This window comes from Ptychodera flava (genome assembly GCF_041260155.1).
Source record: "Ptychodera flava strain L36383 chromosome 23 unlocalized genomic scaffold, AS_Pfla_20210202 Scaffold_23__1_contigs__length_28996876_pilon, whole genome shotgun sequence".
Taxonomy (NCBI): domain Eukaryota; kingdom Metazoa; phylum Hemichordata; class Enteropneusta; family Ptychoderidae; genus Ptychodera; species Ptychodera flava.
In genome coordinates, this window is record NW_027248277.1 from 2,268,241 (window position 1) to 2,290,879 (window position 22,639).

At 36.3% G+C, this 22,639-nt stretch overlaps 2 protein-coding genes across 7 annotated transcripts; both read right to left on the reverse strand.

Moving 5' to 3' along the window:
* Positions 1-832: 832 nt before the first annotated feature.
* LOC139123897 (zinc finger protein 883-like) lies at positions 833-7,575 on the reverse strand. Of its 5 annotated transcripts, XM_070690049.1 has the most exons (4): positions 7,418-7,570; positions 6,620-6,719; positions 3,922-4,531; positions 833-3,541 (listed from the first exon to the last, which is right to left on the reverse strand). In XM_070690049.1, exons 3-4 carry the CDS (start codon positions 4,337-4,339, stop codon positions 2,313-2,315), a joined length of 1,647 nt encoding a protein of 548 aa, XP_070546150.1. In that variant the 5' UTR covers positions 4,340-4,531; positions 6,620-6,719; positions 7,418-7,570; the 3' UTR covers positions 833-2,312. The 5 variants fall into 5 exon arrangements, with proteins under 5 accessions (XP_070546150.1, XP_070546148.1, XP_070546152.1 ...); XM_070690047.1 differs by lacking the exon at positions 6,620-6,719 and having other exon boundaries at positions 7,418-7,575; XM_070690051.1 differs by lacking the exons at positions 6,620-6,719; positions 7,418-7,570 and adding an exon at positions 7,086-7,206.
* A 2,517-nt stretch (positions 7,576-10,092) lies between these two features.
* Positions 10,093-16,114, reverse strand: LOC139123899 (gastrula zinc finger protein XlCGF57.1-like). 2 transcript variants are annotated; one of them, XR_011549783.1, is made up of 3 exons: positions 15,935-16,114; positions 13,726-14,348; positions 10,093-11,940 (listed from the first exon to the last, which is right to left on the reverse strand). XR_011549783.1 is itself a non-coding variant. In XM_070690053.1 (2 exons), the coding sequence occupies exons 1-2, from the start codon at positions 14,012-14,014 to the stop codon at positions 10,712-10,714; spliced, it is 1,518 nt and encodes a 505-aa protein (XP_070546154.1). In that variant the 5' UTR covers positions 14,015-14,348; the 3' UTR covers positions 10,093-10,711. The 2 variants fall into 2 exon arrangements, 1 of the variants encoding a protein (XP_070546154.1); XM_070690053.1 differs by lacking the exon at positions 15,935-16,114.
* Between the last annotated feature and the right edge of the window lie 6,525 nt (positions 16,115-22,639).

Sequence of the window (22,639 nt, forward strand, 5' to 3'; positions counted from 1 at the left end):
TAGCCTTTGGTCATTTTTTATTTTGTTTGTTTCTGTGTATCATCTGCAGTTTCTGGTTTGAATCCCTGAACCATGGAGAAATTCCTAATATTTAGCTCATAAATATACCCTATATGAGTATAATCTGCATTGTTATTGTTTAAATTTTGTATTCAGGTCCGGACTAGAATACATTTATCAACAATAACAATGGTCATTTCACATGTACAGACTGTGTTGGCAAGCTGGACACCGGGCGTTGGTCATGATGATCGGATTATGGTAAAATTCTGTAGTTGATACATTGAACCAGTGCAGTGAAAAATTAGTCAACATTACAGCTAATGTCCCTTTCAATGAAAACAAAGTTTACAATGTATGATGTCGGTATTATTGTATTGATTGTCTATTTAAAACAGTAATCATCTTTTAAGAAGTGTATCTAAAGCCTGGGATCTAAAATCTTTATATCATTGACAAAACAATTTAAATAGTAATGCAGATACATATTATGTGTAGGAACTCATAATCTGCGACCCCTCCTTGGTTACGAAGTATGTTGTGTTTCCTCTGAAGTGTAGTGCACACCATAATAAAGTAGAGGTCAACAGTACCTAATCTTACACAAACTTGAATAAATAAACAAACAAACAAACAAACAAACTGAACATACGGATAGCAGAAATCAAGTGTACTTATGGTACATACTAAATACAAATTGAGGAACCCTGATGTTTCCCAAGAGAGACCAGAACATGTAAAGAGATTTTACTTCAGAAACAGATAAAGTTTGGTAGGACTAGTTTGAGGTTTGATGTACATGACATAATTAAATACAAAGGAAACAACGTAATCACATTCTATAACTATTGAATACTTTATTTTAAACATTTATTTCATATCAGATACATTGAAATCTTACGCTACAATAAAAAACACTAAATAACTAAAGAATAGTGTCATCAAGTAATTACAGGTTACACAAGGAAAATTGAACGCCATGCAAATTGGCATTTAGAAGACGAGTGGGTGCAGCTTTACCTTTAGACTTGGGACACGCTAAATGATGTATATAATGTCAATGAGATAAGACCAAGACATTGTGAAATTAAAATATAATCTTTTTCTGAAACAATATACATTTAGAAGTCTATGGAGTCAGTCAAAACAAATCTAACATTTTGTCAAAATAGTGTTCCTGCCATTGAATGAGAATTGTTGATCAATGTACATAAATACTTCTGCAAAATTTGATTATAATGGGTTGGAATAGTATGTAAGGCGCAAGAAGCCTGTAAGAAAGACCTCAACAAAAATTATGGCTACAAAATATATAAAGGACAATAACGTAGATGGTTCTACAATGTACGCACTTCAGTTTCTGTGAGAAATATTTTAGTATTCATCGTATTGAAATACCTACATTCAGTGTTGAGTAATACTTTTCAAATTTAATATCCAATTACCAATTACACTGTTTTCTGTCTTTCTGCACTCTTTCCTGTGTGCATACCCTAGGTTTATAGAATTTAATAGGTATTATCTGTTGAGAAATCTGACTACTGGATTACTGATTATCTAATAGAAGTTGGTGTGTGTGTAAAAATTACGATGACATTGCTTATACAGAAAACTGTAAACTCTGCAGTATGGTTAAAGTGGCATTTATTGTGTGCTTAATTTCCTGTACACAGACCTATACTCACACTGCAACAGAAGAACAAATTAAACAAAAGAAAAATATTTGATACACACACTTTGCTAACATAACAAATATGGCGCTGTCATGTTCATAAACATTGGAATGACAAAGGAAGTTAGACCTGCAATCAGGGGATATAAAATATAACTTGCACGGTTTAAAGTTCTAATTTATTTAGTCGTTTTCAAAACAGATTGTTTCAGGGACTTAAAAGCAATACAGTGAGACAGTTTTTACCACACAGTAGTGTTGATTAGATATCATCAACACCAAACAATGGACAATTGTAGCATTACAGGCTTGAAGGCATCAATAATGAGGAGATTATTAGAAATTGTCAACAGTGAAATGTCACGCGACAGAATTAACATAGAATGCTCCTCGGGGATAGATATTTAATTCAAGCTCTCATTTCTTTACAATCCTTTCCCAGTCTACCACTCGTTGCAGCTCATTATAAAGATCTCGGAATAAGAAAAAATTTCACAGCTTTTCTTTCTGAAAAATGGAAAAAATTTTTTTCCCCTTTAGAGTTAAAATAAAATTCACAATTTCAAATCAATTGTTTCAATGACAACTGTGAACATTTTACGTTTGATTGAGTGTGAGCAGATTACAAACAATCCTGGGTCTACTTGTTGTGTATTCTGGTGTGTTTTAAAAGATTTTCCCTCAGTTTACATCGATATCCACATACATTACACTTCCAAGGTCTTTCATCACTGTGTACAGACTTAATGTGTGCAGTTAGTGTAGTTTGTAGCTTAAAAACACGTGGGCAAAGATCGCATTTGATTGTTGGTTCACTATGAGTCGAGGCATGCAATCGTAAATTGGCACCCTTCTTAAACTGGCGTCCACAAATATCACACAGATATTCAGGCTTAGTACAGTCCCTATAACGGTGCTTGCGATATTCAGATTTGATGTAGAAAACTTTCTTGCATATCTTACAAGAATATTTACTTGAAAGCAGACCATGGGTTTCTAAATGGGCTTTCCAACCAACCATACTGTGAAATTTCTTGTTACAAAAAGAGCATTTAAATCCTGGCTTAATGTGGGCGGTCCGTAGATGGTTTGCCATCTTCGCCCGCGTGTCAAATTTTTCCTCACAGACAGTACAGACAGCGGACACTTCACTGTGTAATTCCTTTTCATGAGTTGATCTGATTCCCTCAGTTGTAAACTTCATGTCACAATATCTACAGTCAAACTTTCTTTCACTGTGGATTCGTTTATGTTTGGTTAGAGCACTACGATAGGAAAAGACACGCTTACACACATCACATTCAAATACATCATTAGAGTGTTTTGACAGTATATGGTTTGATCTTGTTGCGCAATTAATAAATGTTCGATCACAATAGTTGCATGGAAACACTGGTATCTCTTCTGCATGAGAATCAACCATATGCTTTTGCCAGTCCTTAAGAAGAAATTCCAATCCACAATACTTACATTTCTGTCTGACACAAACGCCCAATGACATATGTAAACTCAACCCTTGCTGTTGTTTATAACCCTTACCACATTTCTCACAAGTGTATGGTTTATCATCAATCATAGCTTTCCGTATTCTCTCTTTGTGAATTTCCAGCCCTTCATCTGTCATCATTAGCTTTCCCTCACGTTCATGTTTCTTTCTCTTAAACTTTGGTTTTTCATTTCCATTTTTTGACGATCCATTGCAGCTCTCGACCAAAGTATTTATTTGATTTGTATCAGCATCGCTGGAGTTGTCTTCATTATTTGTTTCATCTATTGTTATGTCACCGTTTTCGTCGTAACTTCTTTCAAAGGCTGATGGTGAAGCATCAATGGAAGCGCTTACCATCTCTCGAATATTTTGACGGAGAGCTGAAAGAAATCACATGCAATACAAGGTTAATGTAGAACTAAAGGTCAAATTTTTCTGTCAGTTCAAAACTACCAAATTTTGATAAATGTCATTATTATTTTTGTGATTTATTAATTGATTAAATGTTTGACATATTGCAACGAGCTAACACAAAACGGTGGTTGAATGGTGAGCTTTGCTATAATTCAACACCATTAATGTATAGCGGTATGTTTGTATAATCAACTTTATCTGAGTGAGTATGTATGTATGTATTCATTCCCCATTAACAGCAAGCTAATATTTAGAAGACACTAAATGCTAAGATAAGTGACATAAAACATATCAGTAGCAAGTATACAACAACACACTGGAGGATGTCAATGACGAACAAACTAACCTATTGGATAAATTTGATTACTCTTCTCCTGATTTTTCAAAGTTCCTATACACTTTGTTTCTTCAACCTCCATCTCTCTTTGCTGATTGTCTTCACTTGATCCACTTTCTCTCACAGTTTCAGTACATTCCTCATCAAATTTCAGTACATCATTGTCTGGTTCACCAGTATTTCTCATGTCATCCATAACTTCAGCTTCAGTTAGTTTGTTGCCTATTTCAGCACTTTCCTCCTCAATGGCCAGCTCTCCTGATCTGCTCTTATCAACAGCTATATTGATGACATCATTATGCAAATGAGTAGGTGCATTTGCAAGGTCGAACGACGAAGTATATTCCTCCAAGAATACATCTTCCTTCTTTACAAGATTGTTAAGATTTTTACTGTCCTCATAAGTTTCCTCTGATGGTACACCCATGATATGTCCATCAGTACTTTGGACAGTAGCAGTAGGACACAGCCCAACATTAACATCACCTGGTTTTACTTTCAGTCCGGTTGTTAAAAATTCTCTGACAAAGTCTTGACTTCCAATATACTGAGATGACAGCCCATCTTCAGAGACAATGACAAACACTTTGCAAGCAAACTTCTCCAGGAAATCTTTACACTAAAATGATGTAATGAAAATAGAAATATCACATGCTAAACCTGAAAGGAGTAGTAGTGGTACAAATGTACACATCTGTGTTCAATGCAAATATGAAGCTACACTAAAACAATTCTCATCTCTTTCAAGCTAGAAACTTTGTATATTATATGAATTGTTATTGGAGAGATTTTAAGAAAGTTTCAAGAAATTGAAATGCTTCAGAAACATAGTTGACATTCCACTGAGATGTGTGGGGGCTCAAGAAACATATAGCTGACAATTATTCCACTGAGATGTACGGGGCCCGGAACAAACTACTGCATAGTGTGCTACTTACATGTTTCTCGATGAATTCTGTAGAATTATTGTAAAATAATGACAACAGTTAGATTGTGGCACTACTAAAAGTGTATGAAAGGATGATTTTGTTGTTTTAAAAATTAAAAGCGGAGGAGGGCGGAGTTATGGAGGAAAACAAAAAAACTCAAGAAAATCACTGGGAGACAAGGATGACACATTTGGCCCCAGTGTTTGAGTTGAACAATGGCGCGACTTCATATTGCCCACTTTTCATGGAATTTGCATGAAAATGTACATCATGGTGGGAAAATACAATACAATATAAAGATATGTGCACGTGATGGGATACTTGAATTTTTCATCGGTGACACTGGCTATCATGTTTCCATCACACACGACACAACAAACTTTTCATACAACAAAACTGCTGTTGTACAGGAGCTCGAGGTTTTGCCATCCAACCCACACCCTCCCGGCAAACCTTGAGTTTATTGCAGTCCTACCAAATACTATACCATGACTTCTCGTAGCTGCCTGAGGACTGCCCAAGGACTGTCCGAGGAAAAAGTAGGCCAAATTTCGACCATTTTAACACAAAGCCAATAGATTCAACCTACATATTATGCCGGGCAAACCAAAACTATCATTGATTTGATGTTCACTTGATGTTTCCTATAGCGGTTTTGGATCCCAGAACGCTGGATTATCGACTACAAAGACATCTCAAGCTTGCTTGTGAGATCATACCATTCAATGCAAGGGGTGTTCGGCTTTTAAGCTGCATGTGTGCAGCTATGATATCGTACCAACTCTTGCACTGAATGTTACAATCTCACTATTTAAGGTTCCAAGACAAGAAATTAAACTTTTTAATCTCACAATTCTCTGGTGATTAATAAGCTCAGAACCCTCCATACATTTTCTGAAAGCCTAGATATAGGGGAACATTTTTGGTATTCACAGTGTCACCATTGTTTACATAACTTTCATGCGACAGGTAATTTACATAACCTTTCAAAAATCTGTTTTCCCTAAGTTTTGACTCAATACTTGATAATACCTGACTCAAACTTGCTGGAGAGCAAGCTGTCATAAAGGTCTTTCAAAGAGTGTCTCAGATTTTTTATATCTTGCTTAGTTTTTTTGGAGCACAATTTTAAAGACATCAACTAGCGTTGAATTCACCGCTCTGGAAGTTTTTCTGGCATAAAAATGTTTAAGGTTTAAAACGATTCTCAGACATTGCTTGGAAGATCCTAAGGACAGCTTGCATGCACACAAATTTACTTGATTGTTATCTAAACAATGGTGACACTGTGGTTACGAAAATGTTGGCAGATCGTCCATGTAGCCGACACGAACACAAACTGTCTGATACCGGCTACCAAATACTATGAAAAATAGTAAAGAATGAGCAGCTACAAAATCACTATCAGTTTTAAGTTGCAGGTAGAATAAGTCTGTGCCTTTGTATAAAATACTAGAAAAATAGTAGAAAGAGAGCAAGCAGCTGAAGGTTAGTCGAGGAGACCTTAAACGCATATCATTAGCTTAGTATATATAATTTACTGGGGTCCTGGGCTTAAAACTCACTAGGGAATTGTTAGCTTCAAAAGGTCAAGTTCTTGTCTTGGAACCTTAAGCTTGCGACGCGACGTCCTTCAAGTTCGGCGTCTTTTGAGTTCCAAAACAGCCGGAGAAGACATCAGGTTAAACGTTAAAACAATGATAGTTTTGGTTGGCCGGGAATGATTAATATAATTAAACCTCTTGGCTTTGTGTTAAAATGAGAAAAATTTAGCCCACCTTTTACTCGTGTAGTTCTCGGGCAGGCCGCAGTCTTCAGGCAGCTAAGGGACAGTCACACGGGCAGTAATTATTAGGACCCAATGCAGTAGCAAACAACCTAAATTTTACAAATATCACTACCATAAGTAACAACACTTGGATCGCGATGAAAATGCAAGCTCACAACATCTGTGTTTACAAACTACAGCCCCAGGCCACAGGCACCACCGTTGTTGATAGCTCCATGGATAGCTCTTTTAGTGTAGTAGAAAGAGCCACAACAAAAAGCGCTATCAACCACTAGCTCTGCATGGCAGGGCTGTGTGTTACCGGCGTTATACAGCATCCCACCACATGTGGTGGGATGCCGTATAATGCCGGTAACGCACAGCCCTGCCATGCAGAGCTATATCAACCACCAGCGCAGGGCGGTGCCTGTGCCCCGGGTACGGTCACGGCCATACTCAAACGATTATGACATTACATCAGAAGGCCCACATGAATAAAATAGTGTTTTATTGTGGGCTCCACAGGTGCTCAAATCAACCAGTGATCGCGAAGCCCCCTGTAAACGTACATACGTTTACAGGGGTCTTCGCGATCACTGGTAGTCTCGGTTTACCCAGACTGCAGTGGGGCTCTGGGGCTCTACTTCCGCCCGCCCACACAGAAGCGGGCGGAAGTAGAGCCCCACTGCAGTCTGGGTAAACCGAGACTAGATCACTGGTTGATTTGAGCACCTGTGGTGGGCTCCAACACAAACGGTCGCCCAGCCGAACATCGCTTAGCACAAGTTGCAAGAATAAACTGACTTACTTCTGTGAGCAGTCGATTTTTCAGCGTGCTTGTAAAACAAGCTGGTTGTGAAGATATTGGATCCATCGCTGTTTTCTGGAATGATCGCGCACTTGTACACCTGAACACTAAACCCTGTGTCCTTTGCTCCAGCGTGGGTCACGTGAGCGTGGGTCATGGGTCAATTACTTTTTATCTGAAGTCAGACTTGGTTTCAGATTCAGCTTCACGTCGTTTAAAGTATCAGATTCACCAAAGTTAACGTAACTATGCATTTCAGTCGGCTCTTTTGAATGTTTTGAAAGTGATATCAGGAAAAAATTATCACTTAAAAACATCACTTTTACATTGATATGATTGATTGATTGATTTCTTAGTTGATCGATTGGTTTATCGTTTAAACGAACATAGGTAAAATGGTCAGAGCAACATTTTGACTTTCGAAAGTAAACAGCGCACTTTACGCTCGAAATTTTATATGAGGCTTATGAATAGTGAAAATTCTCTTATTAGTGCTACTAAGAATACATATATTACGTGTGGTAGCCTGTTCTGGAAAATACTGTTTTCTGACTGCTTTAAACTTTAAAGTTTTCTCTGTCTGACAGTTTTAATTTCCATCATGATTTAGTTTTTTTTATAGCTTTTATAGTTTATCAGTCCCCCTTTTTTTGTACATTTTTTGGTGTATGAGCTGGCTCTCGAAATAAATAAATAATTAAAATAATCAAAATGGTACAAAGAGATCAAGAAATAAGCAAACTTACCGTGAAACAATCGTGATTTGTGATTTCGTAAAAAATGAAAGTAGAGTGAATTTAATTGTCAATGGTAAAAGATGATGAACATTACAATTTTTTTTTGTTTTAGAATGTAAGGAACAAAGAAAGTTCGAGTTGCAATGAAAGGAAATTTTTGAATGAGACTCGATGTAGAAAATAATCAAATTGATAGACAAATCACACCTGACGTAAGTAATGGTTCTCTTGTTCAATTGTCTAACATTATTTTTAGTTCCAAGATATTCACCATACAGGTATCTATGTGGAAAATTGTCAGAATTTCTATTTATAAAATGTTTATACACAACATCAGAAAGAATAATGATAGATTTTACAGCATATTCAATATATTTTCATATATGTTATGAATTTTAATTAACACATCATTGATATTTCAATTGAAAATTTTACACAAATTAAGCTGATATTAAATATCTGTAGTCTAGTCGGATGCGAATTCGGTTGCGAACCGTGTGTAATTTTAGCCAAGCCGATTTGAAGACACATTGGCCACTGGTGGCGCTATTAGATATCGCTGATCTGCTCACTTTGATTCCAATGCTCAGTTGGAAAACAACTCTGTGACATTTATGATATAGTGTTGTGAAATGTGCATCCGGAAATTAGCGTAATGGTGATATAGATTTCTTTGATTGTAAAAGAAAGAAGTATAAAGTTGCACAGAGTGCTCTGGGCGAAGCAAATCAACAGACTATTTTGACAATGATAATTATGTTGACACAATAGCAAGACAAAGCAGATTGCAGCGATGTCATTGTGTTTGAGGCGATCTCTGACTATGGTAGTGACCAAGAATTTGTTTGAAGGGTGGATAAACATGTCATTATCGAAGAAGATACTGTTACAGAGGTTTGATCAAATTTTCAGCCGTTTGTTTCGTTCTGAAAATTTTTATGTTCATGCACACGATGAAAATTGTTGAACTAGCTTGATGGCGCAAAAATTAGTATACCTATATTACACGTGTTTGTGCATTGTACACTAATGTTTTATACAAAATTGTAAAATTCAAATTTGTAGCTTTTCAGGAAAGGAAAACAAAGTTGAGATTGTATGATGTCGGTGTATTGTATTGATTGTCTATAAAACAGTATCCATTATTTAAGAAGTGTATCTAAAGCCTGGGATCTAAAATCGTTATATCATTAAAACTATTCAAATAGTAATGCAGATACATATTATGTGTAGGAACTCATAATCTGTGACCCCTCCTCGGTTACGGTGTATGCTGTGTTTCCTCTGAAGTGTAGTGTACACCGTAATAAAGGTCAACAGTACCTAATCTTACACAAACTTGAATAAACAAACAAACAAACAAACTGAACATATGGATAGCAGAAATCAAGTGTACTTACGGTACATACTAAATACAAATTGAGGAACCAAGGTGTTTCCCAAGAGAGACTGAAAGATGTAAAGAGATTTTACTTCAGTAACAGACATAGTTGGTTGGACTAGTTTCAGGTTTGATGTACATGACATAATTAAATACAAAGGAAACAACGTAATCACATTCTATATCTATTCAATACTTTATTTTTAACAGTATCTCATATCAGATACATTGAAATCTTACATTACAAAAAAAACACTCAATAACTAAAGAATAGAGTCACCCAGTAATTACAGGTTACACAAGGAAAATTGAACGCCATGCAAATTGGCATTTAGAAGACGAGTGGGTACAGCTTTACCTTTAGACTGGGGACAGACTAAATGATGTATATAATGTCAATGAGATAAGACCAAGGCATTGTGAAATTAAAATATAATCTTTTTCTGAAACAATATACATTTAGAAGTCTATGTAGTCAGTCAAAACAAACCTAATGTTTTGTCAAAATAATGTTCCCTGCCATTGAATGAAAATTGTTGAACACTATACATAAATACTTCTGCAAAATTTGATTATAATGGGTTGGAATAGTATGTAAGGTTCAAGAAGCCTGTAAGAAAGACACAACAAAAATCATGGCTACAAAATATATAAAGGACACTAAAACAACAACATATATGGTTCTACAATATACGCACATAGTTTCTGTGAGAAATATTTTAGTATTCATCGTATTGAAATACCTACATTCAGTGTTGAGTAATACTTTTCAAATTTAATATCCAATTACCAATTACTACCAATTGCACCGTTGGACAATTGTAGCATTACATGCTTGAAGGCATCAATAATGATAAGATTATTAGAAATTGTCAACAGTGAAATGTCACGTGACAGAATTAACATAGAATGCTCCTCGGGGATAGACATTTAATTCAAGCTCTCATTTCTTTACAATCCTTTCCCAGTCTACCACTCGTTGCAGATCATTATAAAGATCTCGGAATAAGAAAAAATTTCACAGCTTTTCTTTCTCGAAAATGGAAAAATTTATTTTTCCCTTCAGAGTTAAAATAAAAGTGGGGCAATTCAGAATTTCGAATCAACTGTTGTCAATGACAACTGTGAACATTTTACGTCTAATTGAGTGTGAGCAGGTTACGAACAATCCTTGGTCTACCTGCTGTGTATTCTGGTGTGTTTAAATAGATTTTCCCTCAGTTTACATCGATATCCACAGACATCACATTGCCAGGGTTTTTCATCACTGTGTACAGACTTAACATGTGAAGTTAGTGTACTTTTTAGCCTAAAGACACGTGGGCAAAGATCGCATTTGAGTGTTGGTTCACTATGAGTTAAGGCATGCAATCGTAAATTAGTACTCCTCTTAAACTTGCGTCCACAAATATCACACAGATATTCAGACTTAGTACAGTCCCTCATACAATGATTGCGATATTCAGATCTCACATGGAAAACTTTCTTGCATACCTTGCAAGTGTATTCCCTGGAAAGTTCGCCATGACTTTCTAAATGGGTTTTCAAATATGCCTTACTACAAAATTTCTTGTCGCAATAGGAACAACTAAATTTGTGCTCTGAGTGAACAATCTTCAAATGGTTTAACATATGTGTTCGTGTATCAAACGTTTCACCACACTCTGTACAGACAGCTGAAACTTTACTGTGTGAATGCTTTTCATGACCTCTTCTGATCCCTTGTTTTGTAAACCTGAGGTCACAATATCTACACTTGAACTTTTTTTCAATGTGGGTTTTTTTATGATTATTTAACGCAATGCGATTGGAAAAGACATGCTTGCACACATCACATTCAAATGCACCATTTGAGTGTTTAAGGAATTTGTGACCTGATCTTGATGAGCGACTCATGAATATTCGATCACAATACCTGCATGGAAACACTGGTATCTGTTCTGCATGAGAATCAACCATGTGATTTTGCCAATCCTTCAGTAGAAAGTCTATTCTGCAATACTTACATTTCTGTCTGGCACAAATGCCCAATGACAGATGTAAACTCAATCCTTCCCCTGTTTTATAACCCTTACCACATTTCTCACAATAATAAGATTTATCACCAATCATGGCTTTTCGTATTCTCTCTTTGTGAGTTTCTAACTCTTTGTCTGTCATGGGCGGCTTTTTGGCTCGCTCATATTTCTTTCTCACATGCATAGGTTTTTCAATTCCACTCACTGAGGACACATTGCAACTTGTGGCCAAAGTATTCGTTTGATTAGTGTCATCACTTATGGAGTTGTCGTCATCACTCGTTTCATCATTTCCTGTGTCTCTGTTTCCATGGTAACTAGATTCTAAGTTTGACGTTGATGCATCGGGAGAGCAGCTTTCATTCTCGCCACCATTCTGAAAAGCAGCTGAGAGAAAATCACAGAGAATGAATGGTTAATGCACAACTGGTCTGAAAATATGCCGTCTACTCATAGCAAAATGACAGTTTTGTATTTGTCAATTCCAGTATTATTAAAGTAGTTCATCCCAATGTATTAATCTTTACGGCCCTGATACCGGTTTTGCAGACCGAGGTTGTACGGTGGAAGGGCCCAAGCGTGCGAGGGCCCGTACGCCGTACGACCGAGGTCCGCGAAACCTGTATCTGGGACGTAAAGGTTTTATCATATACCTTATTGAACGGTTGTGATATGTTCAGTATTTATCAATAAAATTTTAATAAAGTTATGGGCGTAAATTAAAAAAAACATGAGCCACGCAATTTTGCGGATTAATATGTACGATGTTTTCATTTGTTCTGTTGTGGAACGCGTCATGAGCTTGTTCTATGCGAACGCCAATGTCACTACAAAATGAGCACAGATGAGTAGTTGATCCTGCTCGTTAAAATACACTTTCTCAGCAAAACATTGAAAGGAGACTATCAAGCACTTGTTTTAAACCAATTTTGATCGGAATAAGATTCGAATTGTCTACAATTTGCTTCAAAACTATGAGCGAAGCGCCGAGAAACGGGTTCGAATCTCGCACTGACGTGCTTTCGAATGGAATGTACGTGGATAGCAACACGCATAGCAATGACAACGAAATAGTTCGAAAATGCGTGCACACTACCTCATTTGGGCAAAGTGTGCCTGGGCGTGATACGGCAACTTATTACACACCTGTAAGAGCGCCTTTTCCCATAGGTTTACATGGGTACGTGAATCTAGGTATATGATAAGACATATTATAGCATATGGACATAACAGATGTTGGCAGAAGATCTTTCTGGCCTTGTTTACAGACAGAACCAATGAAGAAAAAACAAAAGGATTCAAGGCATTAATAATTTGTTTATGCCTTGCAATATCAATGTGCAGCATCTCAAAGGCTTTCAGCTTATTGATTGGCAGAATAATCTTGACATTAATAAATCTCTTGAAAATAGACAACTATCTACACCATAACCTTAGCCTAAGACATTTTAAGTAGCAGTGAATAATTACAATCTGCCAATCAGCTATATCCAGAATTATATTGACATTAATAAATATCTACTAAATAACCAATGGCATTATAACAATAGCTTTACCCTAAGACTTTTTAAGTAGCAGTGAATAATTACAATCTGCCAATCAGCTATATCCAAAATTATATTGACATTAAAAAATATTTACTAAATAACCAATGGCCTTATAACAATAGCTTTACACTAAGACTTTCAAAGTAGCAATGAATAATTACAATCTGCCAATCAGCTATATCAAGTATTATATTGACATTAATAAATATCTACTGAACAATGGCCTTAATAATAGCTTTACACTAAGACTCTTTAAGTAGCAATGAATAATTACAATCTACCGATAGTTATAATTACGATCTACTGATAGCTACCGGTATATCCTTCCAAGCTGCTGCACATTGTTCCATATAAGATGGTGAGCTCAAGATTGTTATAGTGTTGTGCAAACCTCTGCATATCTCACTGTGAGTTGATATAACATTTGTCCAATAAAAATGAACACTGCTGTTTTAAGTGGTTTGATTGAAAAAAGTATTGTAATTTCCATCATTTCACATGAGACCTGAAAAGATGCCAATTAACTCAATAAAACACTTTGCTTGGCCGCAAGCTGTGGTTTTCAGCTGTGCAATTGCGATGTGCACGAAATTCCATGATGGATGGAAATGATAAATAAACTAACCTATAGGACTAGTATGTTGACAGCTCTCCTGACTTTTCAACTTTCCCAAAAACTCTGCCCCTTCCAACTCCATCTGGTTTTGCAGAGTTTCTTCACATGATCCAATTTCTGTATAGGTTTGGTTAGTATCTGGATCACAAGTTTTCCTGTCATTGTCTGATCCATTTATATTTCCTATGCCATCATTCCATTTAGCTACTTGTGTATCTATGTTTGATTGTTGTCGATTGATATTGATATCTTCTTCCACCATGACACTGTCTCCTGATTGGCTATAATTGTCAGCCATATTGACATCATTCTGCAAATCAATAGTTTCCCTTGTGATATTGGTGAAGGAATTCTGCTTCAACAGTACACCTTCATTCTTTGTAAAAATGTCACGATTTCTATTGTCCCTGTTATAAGTATCCGTCGATGGTTTCAACTATCGTATGTGTACCGACTTTTAAAAGGAGCTGTAGGACACAGTCCGACATTCACATCACATGGTTTTACTTTCAGTCCAGTTGTGACAAATTCTCTGACAAAGTCTTGACTTCCAATATACTGAGAGATGACAGCCCATCTTCAGAGACAATGACAAAGACTTTGCAAGCAAACTTCTCCAGTAAATCTTTACACTAAAGAAAAACGACAGTAGATAAGATTGGATGGTTGATTTAAAGAGAATAGTTGTGGTATAAATGTACACATCATTGTCAAATGCAAGTTTGAAGTTCTATCAAAACAATTCTCTACTCCTTGATTTCAGAAAGCTTTATATATTATCTGCATTGTCATTGGGATGACGTCTAGAAAGTTTCAAGAAATTCACATATTGACTGTGATGGTTGAACAACCAAAGATTAGACAGTCGGTAGACATTGATACTGAGATGTACAGGGCCTCAAACTTACTGCTACCCTACGTACAATGTCACGCATGGCTTAATGATTAATTCTGTTGAAATGTTTTAAAATAATGGCCATGGTCAGATTGAAGCATTCAAAGAGGAGTTTTCAAGTATCATGCCCCGAGCTGCGCTGTTTACTGCATCATTACATTTTGTGGCTATTGAGTGGTGTGTAGGGCTGCCACGTGACCACTACTGACCGGAAGCTAACTTCCGTAGTCATGGTAAGGAGTTTCATTTTAATAGCCATTTGAAATTCCTATTGTTCATTCATATGATGCAGATGTGTTATGCTTCTCTCAGTTTCTCAAAAGTGTTTGTACTGAGACAAGTTCAATGAAGCCTAAGTTCAACAACGTATGGGTAATGAATCTAACCTTATATCTGGAGGTGGATTTTTTCCGTATATATATTTTAAACTTTTCTCAAAATCACCCAACCAATTAATTTAACCACCCAAATATTCGGCGTTATTCGAAATCAGAAATCATGAACAAATGATTCTGTTTCAACATGGCTTTTCTAAGTCACCGCAGGGGTATGGATGGCAGTCCCTCAGACCACTCTGCCGCCCAAAATATAATGGTACCGGTACAGTGCGCGGGATAGCTTTGTGTCACCTAGCTATGTGTCAGTGGTTGTGGAGTTTTTAGACAGAATTGCCCCTTCACAGTGCTGGAGTTGAAAAATCTGCTCGACCTAATTTGCATTGGAATGCGCATCATGGTGGCGAAACAAATAGGCACATTATACAGATATGCGATAGCGTACTCGACCCCGGAGTCCTTTTCGTCGGGGAGCCAGGAACCATCCTCATAATGTTATGTACAACAAACTTCAATATTTAATAAAACCAACAGGTTTGCAAATGTCCTTAAAAGAACACTTAATAACACAAGGGCAGTGATCGAACTGTGCACTTTATAATAGCTGCACATGTTGTATAGCCCTGAGTACCGTGCTGTGTGTTCCGGGCGTTACACGGCCCCCACCACATGTGGTGGGGGCCGTGTTCGAGGTTTTGTTTGGGTAGGTTTGTCAGACCATGGAGCTACCCAAATGTAGCTCCATGGTCATACCAGGTTTGCCGACCAACCCGTATACCCAGGCAAAAATCGAACAGCAGCATTGCAGCCGACTTATAACCCCATTGTTTCACTTTAACAGGCTCTGATTATCAAGTGGGGCATAAATTTGTATCGCATGTCAAATTTAGCTCACTGTACGAACGGCCGAGGTCAAGTTATATCAGTTGACAACAGAGCTGTAAATTTACAGACAGTGCCGCCGAACGCTTGCACTGAATGGACTTACTTCCGTAAACACTCGATTTTTCAACGTGCTTGTTAAACTTCTTGGAGGATATACAACGGCTGGTTTTGAAGAAGTCATATCCATTGCTATGTTTTCTTGACTGGCTATGATGCAGGAAGGTTGTGTATAAAAATACGTACGTGAAGAAAGTCACTGAGCGGCGTTTGGGTCAAGTTGCTTGACCTCTAAAGTTCTCATCGGCTTCAGATTCAGGTTCGAAATCTCTTAAGGTTTCGGATTTAACAGGATTAGCCTTACCATTGATACGTCCATGGCATAACTATGCATTTTGGCTGAGTTTTTACACTTTCTAAGAGTGACATCAAGAAATATAGTCTCACCAGAGAACTTGAATACACATTCATCAGATTGATCTAATTATTTATTAAAATGAATAATTCAGACATAGGTATAATTAGGAAAAATTGTAAATTTACTAATAAAGAATATAGAATAGAGAATTTAAGGATTAAAGAATAACTATGACTTATTCTAATATACAAGTGAAGGGTCTTTAATTAACAAACCATTGTGTTGTATCAAAGAATTAATGAATTCATCTACAAATGAACATCCAGCTTGGCCACTGATGGCGCTATTAGAGATATTGCCGATATTTACAATGGTCAATGCTCTTAATAAAACACAACGTAATACACAATATTCATGATTTAATGTAATGAAATATACATTCAGATATAAGGAAGTTTGTGTATGTGAATTTTATAGGGGATTATTTACGACACAATAGGGATAAAGAAAATAACATTTCAGTTGACGAGATCACTGTGGGAGAATCTACAAATTTGTTAATACATACAAATTCGTTAATACATGTTTCAACAGCACAACCTAAAAGCACAGTATAATAGTACGCATTAACAATATCAATGACAGTGCAGAGCTTAGGAAAATTGAGTTCTGCCCATCTGTGTAAGAATGTTTTAAGTGTGCTGTTAAGTCTTTTATTGTTATTCTGTGATATTATGTATAATAATAATAATAATATTTTTATTGCTTGCTTGTAAATATAGGATTTACATCACATTTGTGGCAATAAAAGTGTGATACAAAAATAAGTAAAATTTTCTTCAATAAAGATAAAGTATTACAGTATAATAATAGTAGCTAATAATAAATATAACTAGGTATTTCTTTGTTTGTATAAAGTAAAAATATAATCAGCAAGTTGTTCATTAAAAGATAACTCTTGTTTTGTTAGTAGAGAAATAAGCTGATTTTCAGTATCGTCGTTTGGGAAATTGATTTTACTGAAAAAGTACTTTCTTTGGACTTTGTATTTCTGACAGACTAATAAAAAGTGTGTTTCATCTTCAATACTGTTGGTGTTACACTGATTGCAGTATCTTTCAGTAATTGGGGTTTTTGGAACAGTGTGTCTCCCTTTTTCAATTGCTAGATCATGATTGCTAATGCGAAGTTTGGTGAGCAATTTTCTTTTCTCACCTTGCAACTGTGTTAAGTAGGGTTCTAATCTAAAATTACGTTTTATTTTGGCATACATTCTTAGTTTACTATTTCATCAGTGATCAACTTTTTCCAAAAGACTTCATAATTGTTTGTTAAATTTGTTTTCATTAAACCAGTTATAACTTTGTGGTGTTTAAGTGATGGAGCTTTATCAAGGAGAAAGTCCATTCCATTGTCTTTAATTAAAGCACTTAAACAGTTAAACCATGATCTATTGTTAGTGTTGTTTACCATTTGCTCCAGAAAAGCTTCTTTAGCAAGATTACAATGTGGCAGTTGTACGATATGAAGCCAGTGTTTAACAATATTAAGTTTGATCTCAAGTAGAAGTGGAAACTGTCCTAGTTCACCCTCACAGCGGCATTACAAGCTTGTCTATTACACTGTAAAATGTTCTTACAAAATTTGAGGTGAGTTTTTTCAATTGCTGATTTATCCCACTTCTTGTAATCCATGAAATCTTGTCCCCAAATCTCTGATCCATACAGTAAAATAGGTTTAATGAAAACATTGAATAGATGTAGGGAAAATTTTATCTTTTTGTTGTGCAATAAAATCCTTTTTAAACTATACAAAGATTTTGCTGCTTTATCAGCCAAATTTGTAATTGTGTCACTAAAACTACCGTTTGATTTAATTGTCAGTCCTAAGTATGTATAGCTCTTAACAGATTTGATGCATGTACTACCATGTACTATGTATAAATATTTTATAACTAGAAATTCTGACAATTTCCATATTGTACAAGGCGAATGTATGGCGAATGTCTTTTAACTGTACATAATGCTAGACAATTGAATAGGAGAACCATAATTTACTTCAGATGTGATTGGTCTTTCAATTTTACATTGAGTTTTATATACAAATTCTCTTTCATTGCAAACTTGAAGTTTCTCTGTTCATTAAATACTCCAAGGAAAAAGTAATAATATGTTACCTAATTTTATGCATCCTGCAGTCTTCAGACAAATATAGATACAAATTTAATAAATTATCATCAGCTCTTCATTCTCAGTTATGTTTTGGGACGTACCATTATTCTGTGTGTTTTAGTGGTGGTGTTGAAGTATATATTTTTATGTATGTGTATATTATCCCAGCAGAGCAATCTCTTCAACTGAATATTTCTTATTTTGTTCATCCCTGTTCTGCCAGAAATAATACTCAATAAAATCCACATACGTCATTATTTGCGAATATTTGTTTCATCACACCAAATCATGAATGTTACAGTGTTGTATTTTTATATATAATCCCATGGTATTTTTCTCTGTTTGACGTCATCGTATACGAGTGTTTTTCGCGGAGCCGTACAACTTCGAGCCGAAGGCGAGAAGTTGTGCGGCTCCGCGAAAAACACGAGTATACGATGACGTCAAACAGAGAAAAATACCATGGGATTATATATTTATCACATGAACAGTCTTCTTAATTTTCTTTTGACGTAGATGGATCAAAATTATCGTAACAAATTGCATGAATTTCGTCGCGATTTGTGTTTTACTTACGCGGATTACTTTCATTTAAAGAGTAAAGCGGCCCGTCACCCAGGAGATACTTTCATTCATAAATCCCATCAAGCTGAAATTTGCTACACTAATGGGTATCTCCACCAACCAGACGTACGGATTCGGTCACGTGAACGTGTCAATCATTGTCTCGCGCTGTACCGATGCCAAGGCAAGTTGGCCATCGGCGGACATAGCTGTCACCGTGCTAGCGACGGATAATCATAGTATTCAGAGTTACTTAGAATATTTACAATTATAGTTATGAAGTAAATGAGACAACACGATCGAAAAAGTAATTCTCATTCTAAGAGATGCCGTGGCTTTCAAAATATCACACAAGTTTACGACCTTTGCGAGCGCGAAAGATTCCGTTCGATGACACACTCATTGCATGTCTGTGCCAACAACGTTGCCGTCACCGGTCTCTGCCGCAACTCGTCCGGCAACTCGTCAATCCCGATCTCGGTCATCAATGTTTTCGTCTTACGAACTTTGATGTTTGCATTGACTTATATCTCGTCCATGGATACATCCTAATTTTGTTGACGGAAACTCTGTTTTGAGTGTTGTCTGAGTCAACTTTCGAAGTACATGGGATTCCACAGCGCTGCACACAGCTCGACAGCTTATCATGTCTTCGCTACAGCATTATGCCGCGCTGCAAGTTTGATTCCGAGCGAGACTTTACGGAGTTTTTGTGTGATTAAGGAAATTGATCGTTGTTAGTCGAATGACTTTAGGCTTGTGCCTCCTATGTCGCTTTCCGAAGATTATACTATACTCATTTATTCAGTTTGAGGTGTAGGTTTCGGTTTTATCGCCAACCGGGATCGCCAGGTATGACGTCCACACGACTCGACTGGAGCCGAGACGTTACTGAGCCATTAAAACAACGATCGTCGGTATCTCCATTCGATTCTCGGGAAAAGCTATTGTTTTAGCGACTTGAAATTTCGTTGGACAAATATGCCTTCTATGTTTCCATGTCTGGATTTATCAGGTCACCTTTTTGTAAAAGTAACGTTCGAGCTAGCACGGCATCGATCACAACAAATCTGTTCGTGTCGCGACGCCTGCATGTATGAACGGTACCATGAAAGAAAAAAGTTCCGGTTGATGACGTACAACAGGGGTAATTCGGATTTCTTATCCGTCCTGTTCTACGTCACACAGGTGGGAATTCGGGCCAGTTCATGTGATAACTAAGAGTACAGACCATTGAGGTCAGCGATATCTTTAAGAGCGCCATCAGTGGCCAACTGTGATGTTGATTACAAGCTGAATTCATCAAAATTTTTATTCCAACATCAATGGTCAGTTAATTATCAATGGTCTGTTAATAAAAAATCCATCACTTGCATACTGGAATATTTTATAGTATTTTAAAGTCTTTGATCTTAATTCTCAGATTCTAAAAGAAAGGAATTGCGGCAATTTTCCAGATACAACAAAAGGGTACATTTTATTTCCTTTGGATAAATACGCAGTGCATTCAGATACACATATGGGAAATGCTGTTGAACAGTGATTTATGTGAAAGTAGGGAAGAACATCGTAGCTTCAATGTATTAGAAACAATTTGTTTACATTTCAATGATTTTCTACACTTAGCTTTTAATAATAAAAAAAAAAAAAAACGCACTTGAAGTTCGTGTGTGTGTGTGTGGTTTTTTTAATTCTCAAACAAAATGTGAGTGTTTGTAAACATTTTATGTCAGCAACCACATTCTTTGTGATTTTATTTCAAGTGTATCAAAATAAACATCAGGATTATTTTGTTTTTCATGTGATTTATTTGCAAATTTGCTAATTTCCCCGATCACACCTTTGACAGAATAGTTTATTGTGAAAAATAAGTAAATGAATAGATCTGATGAATTGTATTCAAGTTCTTTGGTGAGAGTATTTTCCCCGATACTACTTTGAGAAAGTTTCAAAAAGTCGGCTAAAATGCATAGTTGTGTTCATCTTGTTGAATCTGAAACTAGAAGCAATTTCGAATCAGAATCAGAAGCCTACTCGACTAAAGCAACTTGACCCAAAGGGCACATTGTGATTTCCTTCATGTTTTATTATGCATAAACCTTCCTGTTGTATGGTCAGTCTAGAAAACATAGCAATGGATCCTATATCTTCACAATCAGCTTTGGTACATCCTCCGAGAAGTTAAACAAGATCGCTGAAAAAATCTCGTCAAACTTGGCTTCTCGTAGCTAAGTGGGTGTGGCATTACCTTTGGCTAAATGAAAAAAATAATTTATGTAGGGCCTACATGGGATAACACCAGAGTATTGCCAAACCTAAATATCATAACTTGTTCTTAAACTATATTCATTGTATGTGTATGTAGCTAGTCAAAATTACACTAATTTCAGCAAAGCATTTGAAAAATCAAATCGCTTTCTTTGTTGGATAAGTACAATATTACAGTTTTCATACGGATCTGCCAGTGAAATGGTTTCGTATTTTACTTAAACAACAGAAGGCAAAGTGTACTTATTAATGGTACCTCGCCATCGTGGTGTGACATAACGTCTGGTGTACCACGAGGATCTATTTAGGTCCTCTTTTGTTTGTTTTATACGTCAAGGAGACCTTTAGTATTTGCAGAGCAATTATTTTTTGCAGAAGACACTGAACTTTACAAAAGACAGCTGCAATTTGCAGTCATCATCAGACAAAGTTGTACAGTGATCATCTACGTGGTAATTAGCCCTGAATATTGACAAATGTGGCACACTGACGATTTCTTTGAAAACGAACCCATTTGTGTAACGACTATCACATCAGTACCAAAACCCCTTGCTAGGCTTAATCATCAGAAAGACCTTGGTATCGTACTTGACAGACAACTTTCTTTTAACAAATATGTTGATCATATTGTTACCCAGGCAAATCTTATTGTTGGTTTTATAAAACGTAATTTCAGTCTTATTGACAATGCTCCTGCTCTACTCGTTTGTTTGTAGCAATTGTTCGTCCGATTTTAGAATACAACGCGGTCATTTTTAATTCTATCTGAAAGCACCAAGCATGAGAACTGAATCAATTCAAAAACGCTTTCTCCGTTTTTTTTCACATGTCAAACATGACTTTCATATAAGGACAGCAGAGTTTGGTGCAATTGTGACTATGACTTCCTCTGTAATATTTATAATATTCAACATTTACATTTTCGTAGTGGTATTTTTGACTATGTATTCCTGAGTTGATGTCTTTTGTTACATTTTAATCGTACGGGTAGTGTACCTTTTTTTGTTTCAATGTTCCTTTGTTAGGTGCCAGAAGAAGGGACTTTAATTTAAATACCTCCCAATAAAATCGATGTTACAAAGAGAGGGTTCATTGATCGCATTTCTCACTTCTTTAATTCATTTAACATTACTAGTAATATTGATATCTTTAACGAATCACTGCAACTTTACAAAACAAACATCTTGGCAGTTTTGTCTGAATTTGAAGATTCTTTCGTATGTTTCTTGTATTTATCATACATGTTATGCCTGTATTGCCATTCTTGTATTGTTCTGACGGTTCTGATATGAACCCTTTTTTGAACTAGTTACTACTATATAGTAAAAAGAATTCAGGTTGACCTATTTACGCCCGGATCTTTTTTTTCACCCCGTTCTCCAAGCACAGATCGTAAAGGGAACCTGTTTTGTGGCCACACGTCTTCTCATTCAGGAACACGGTGGTACAG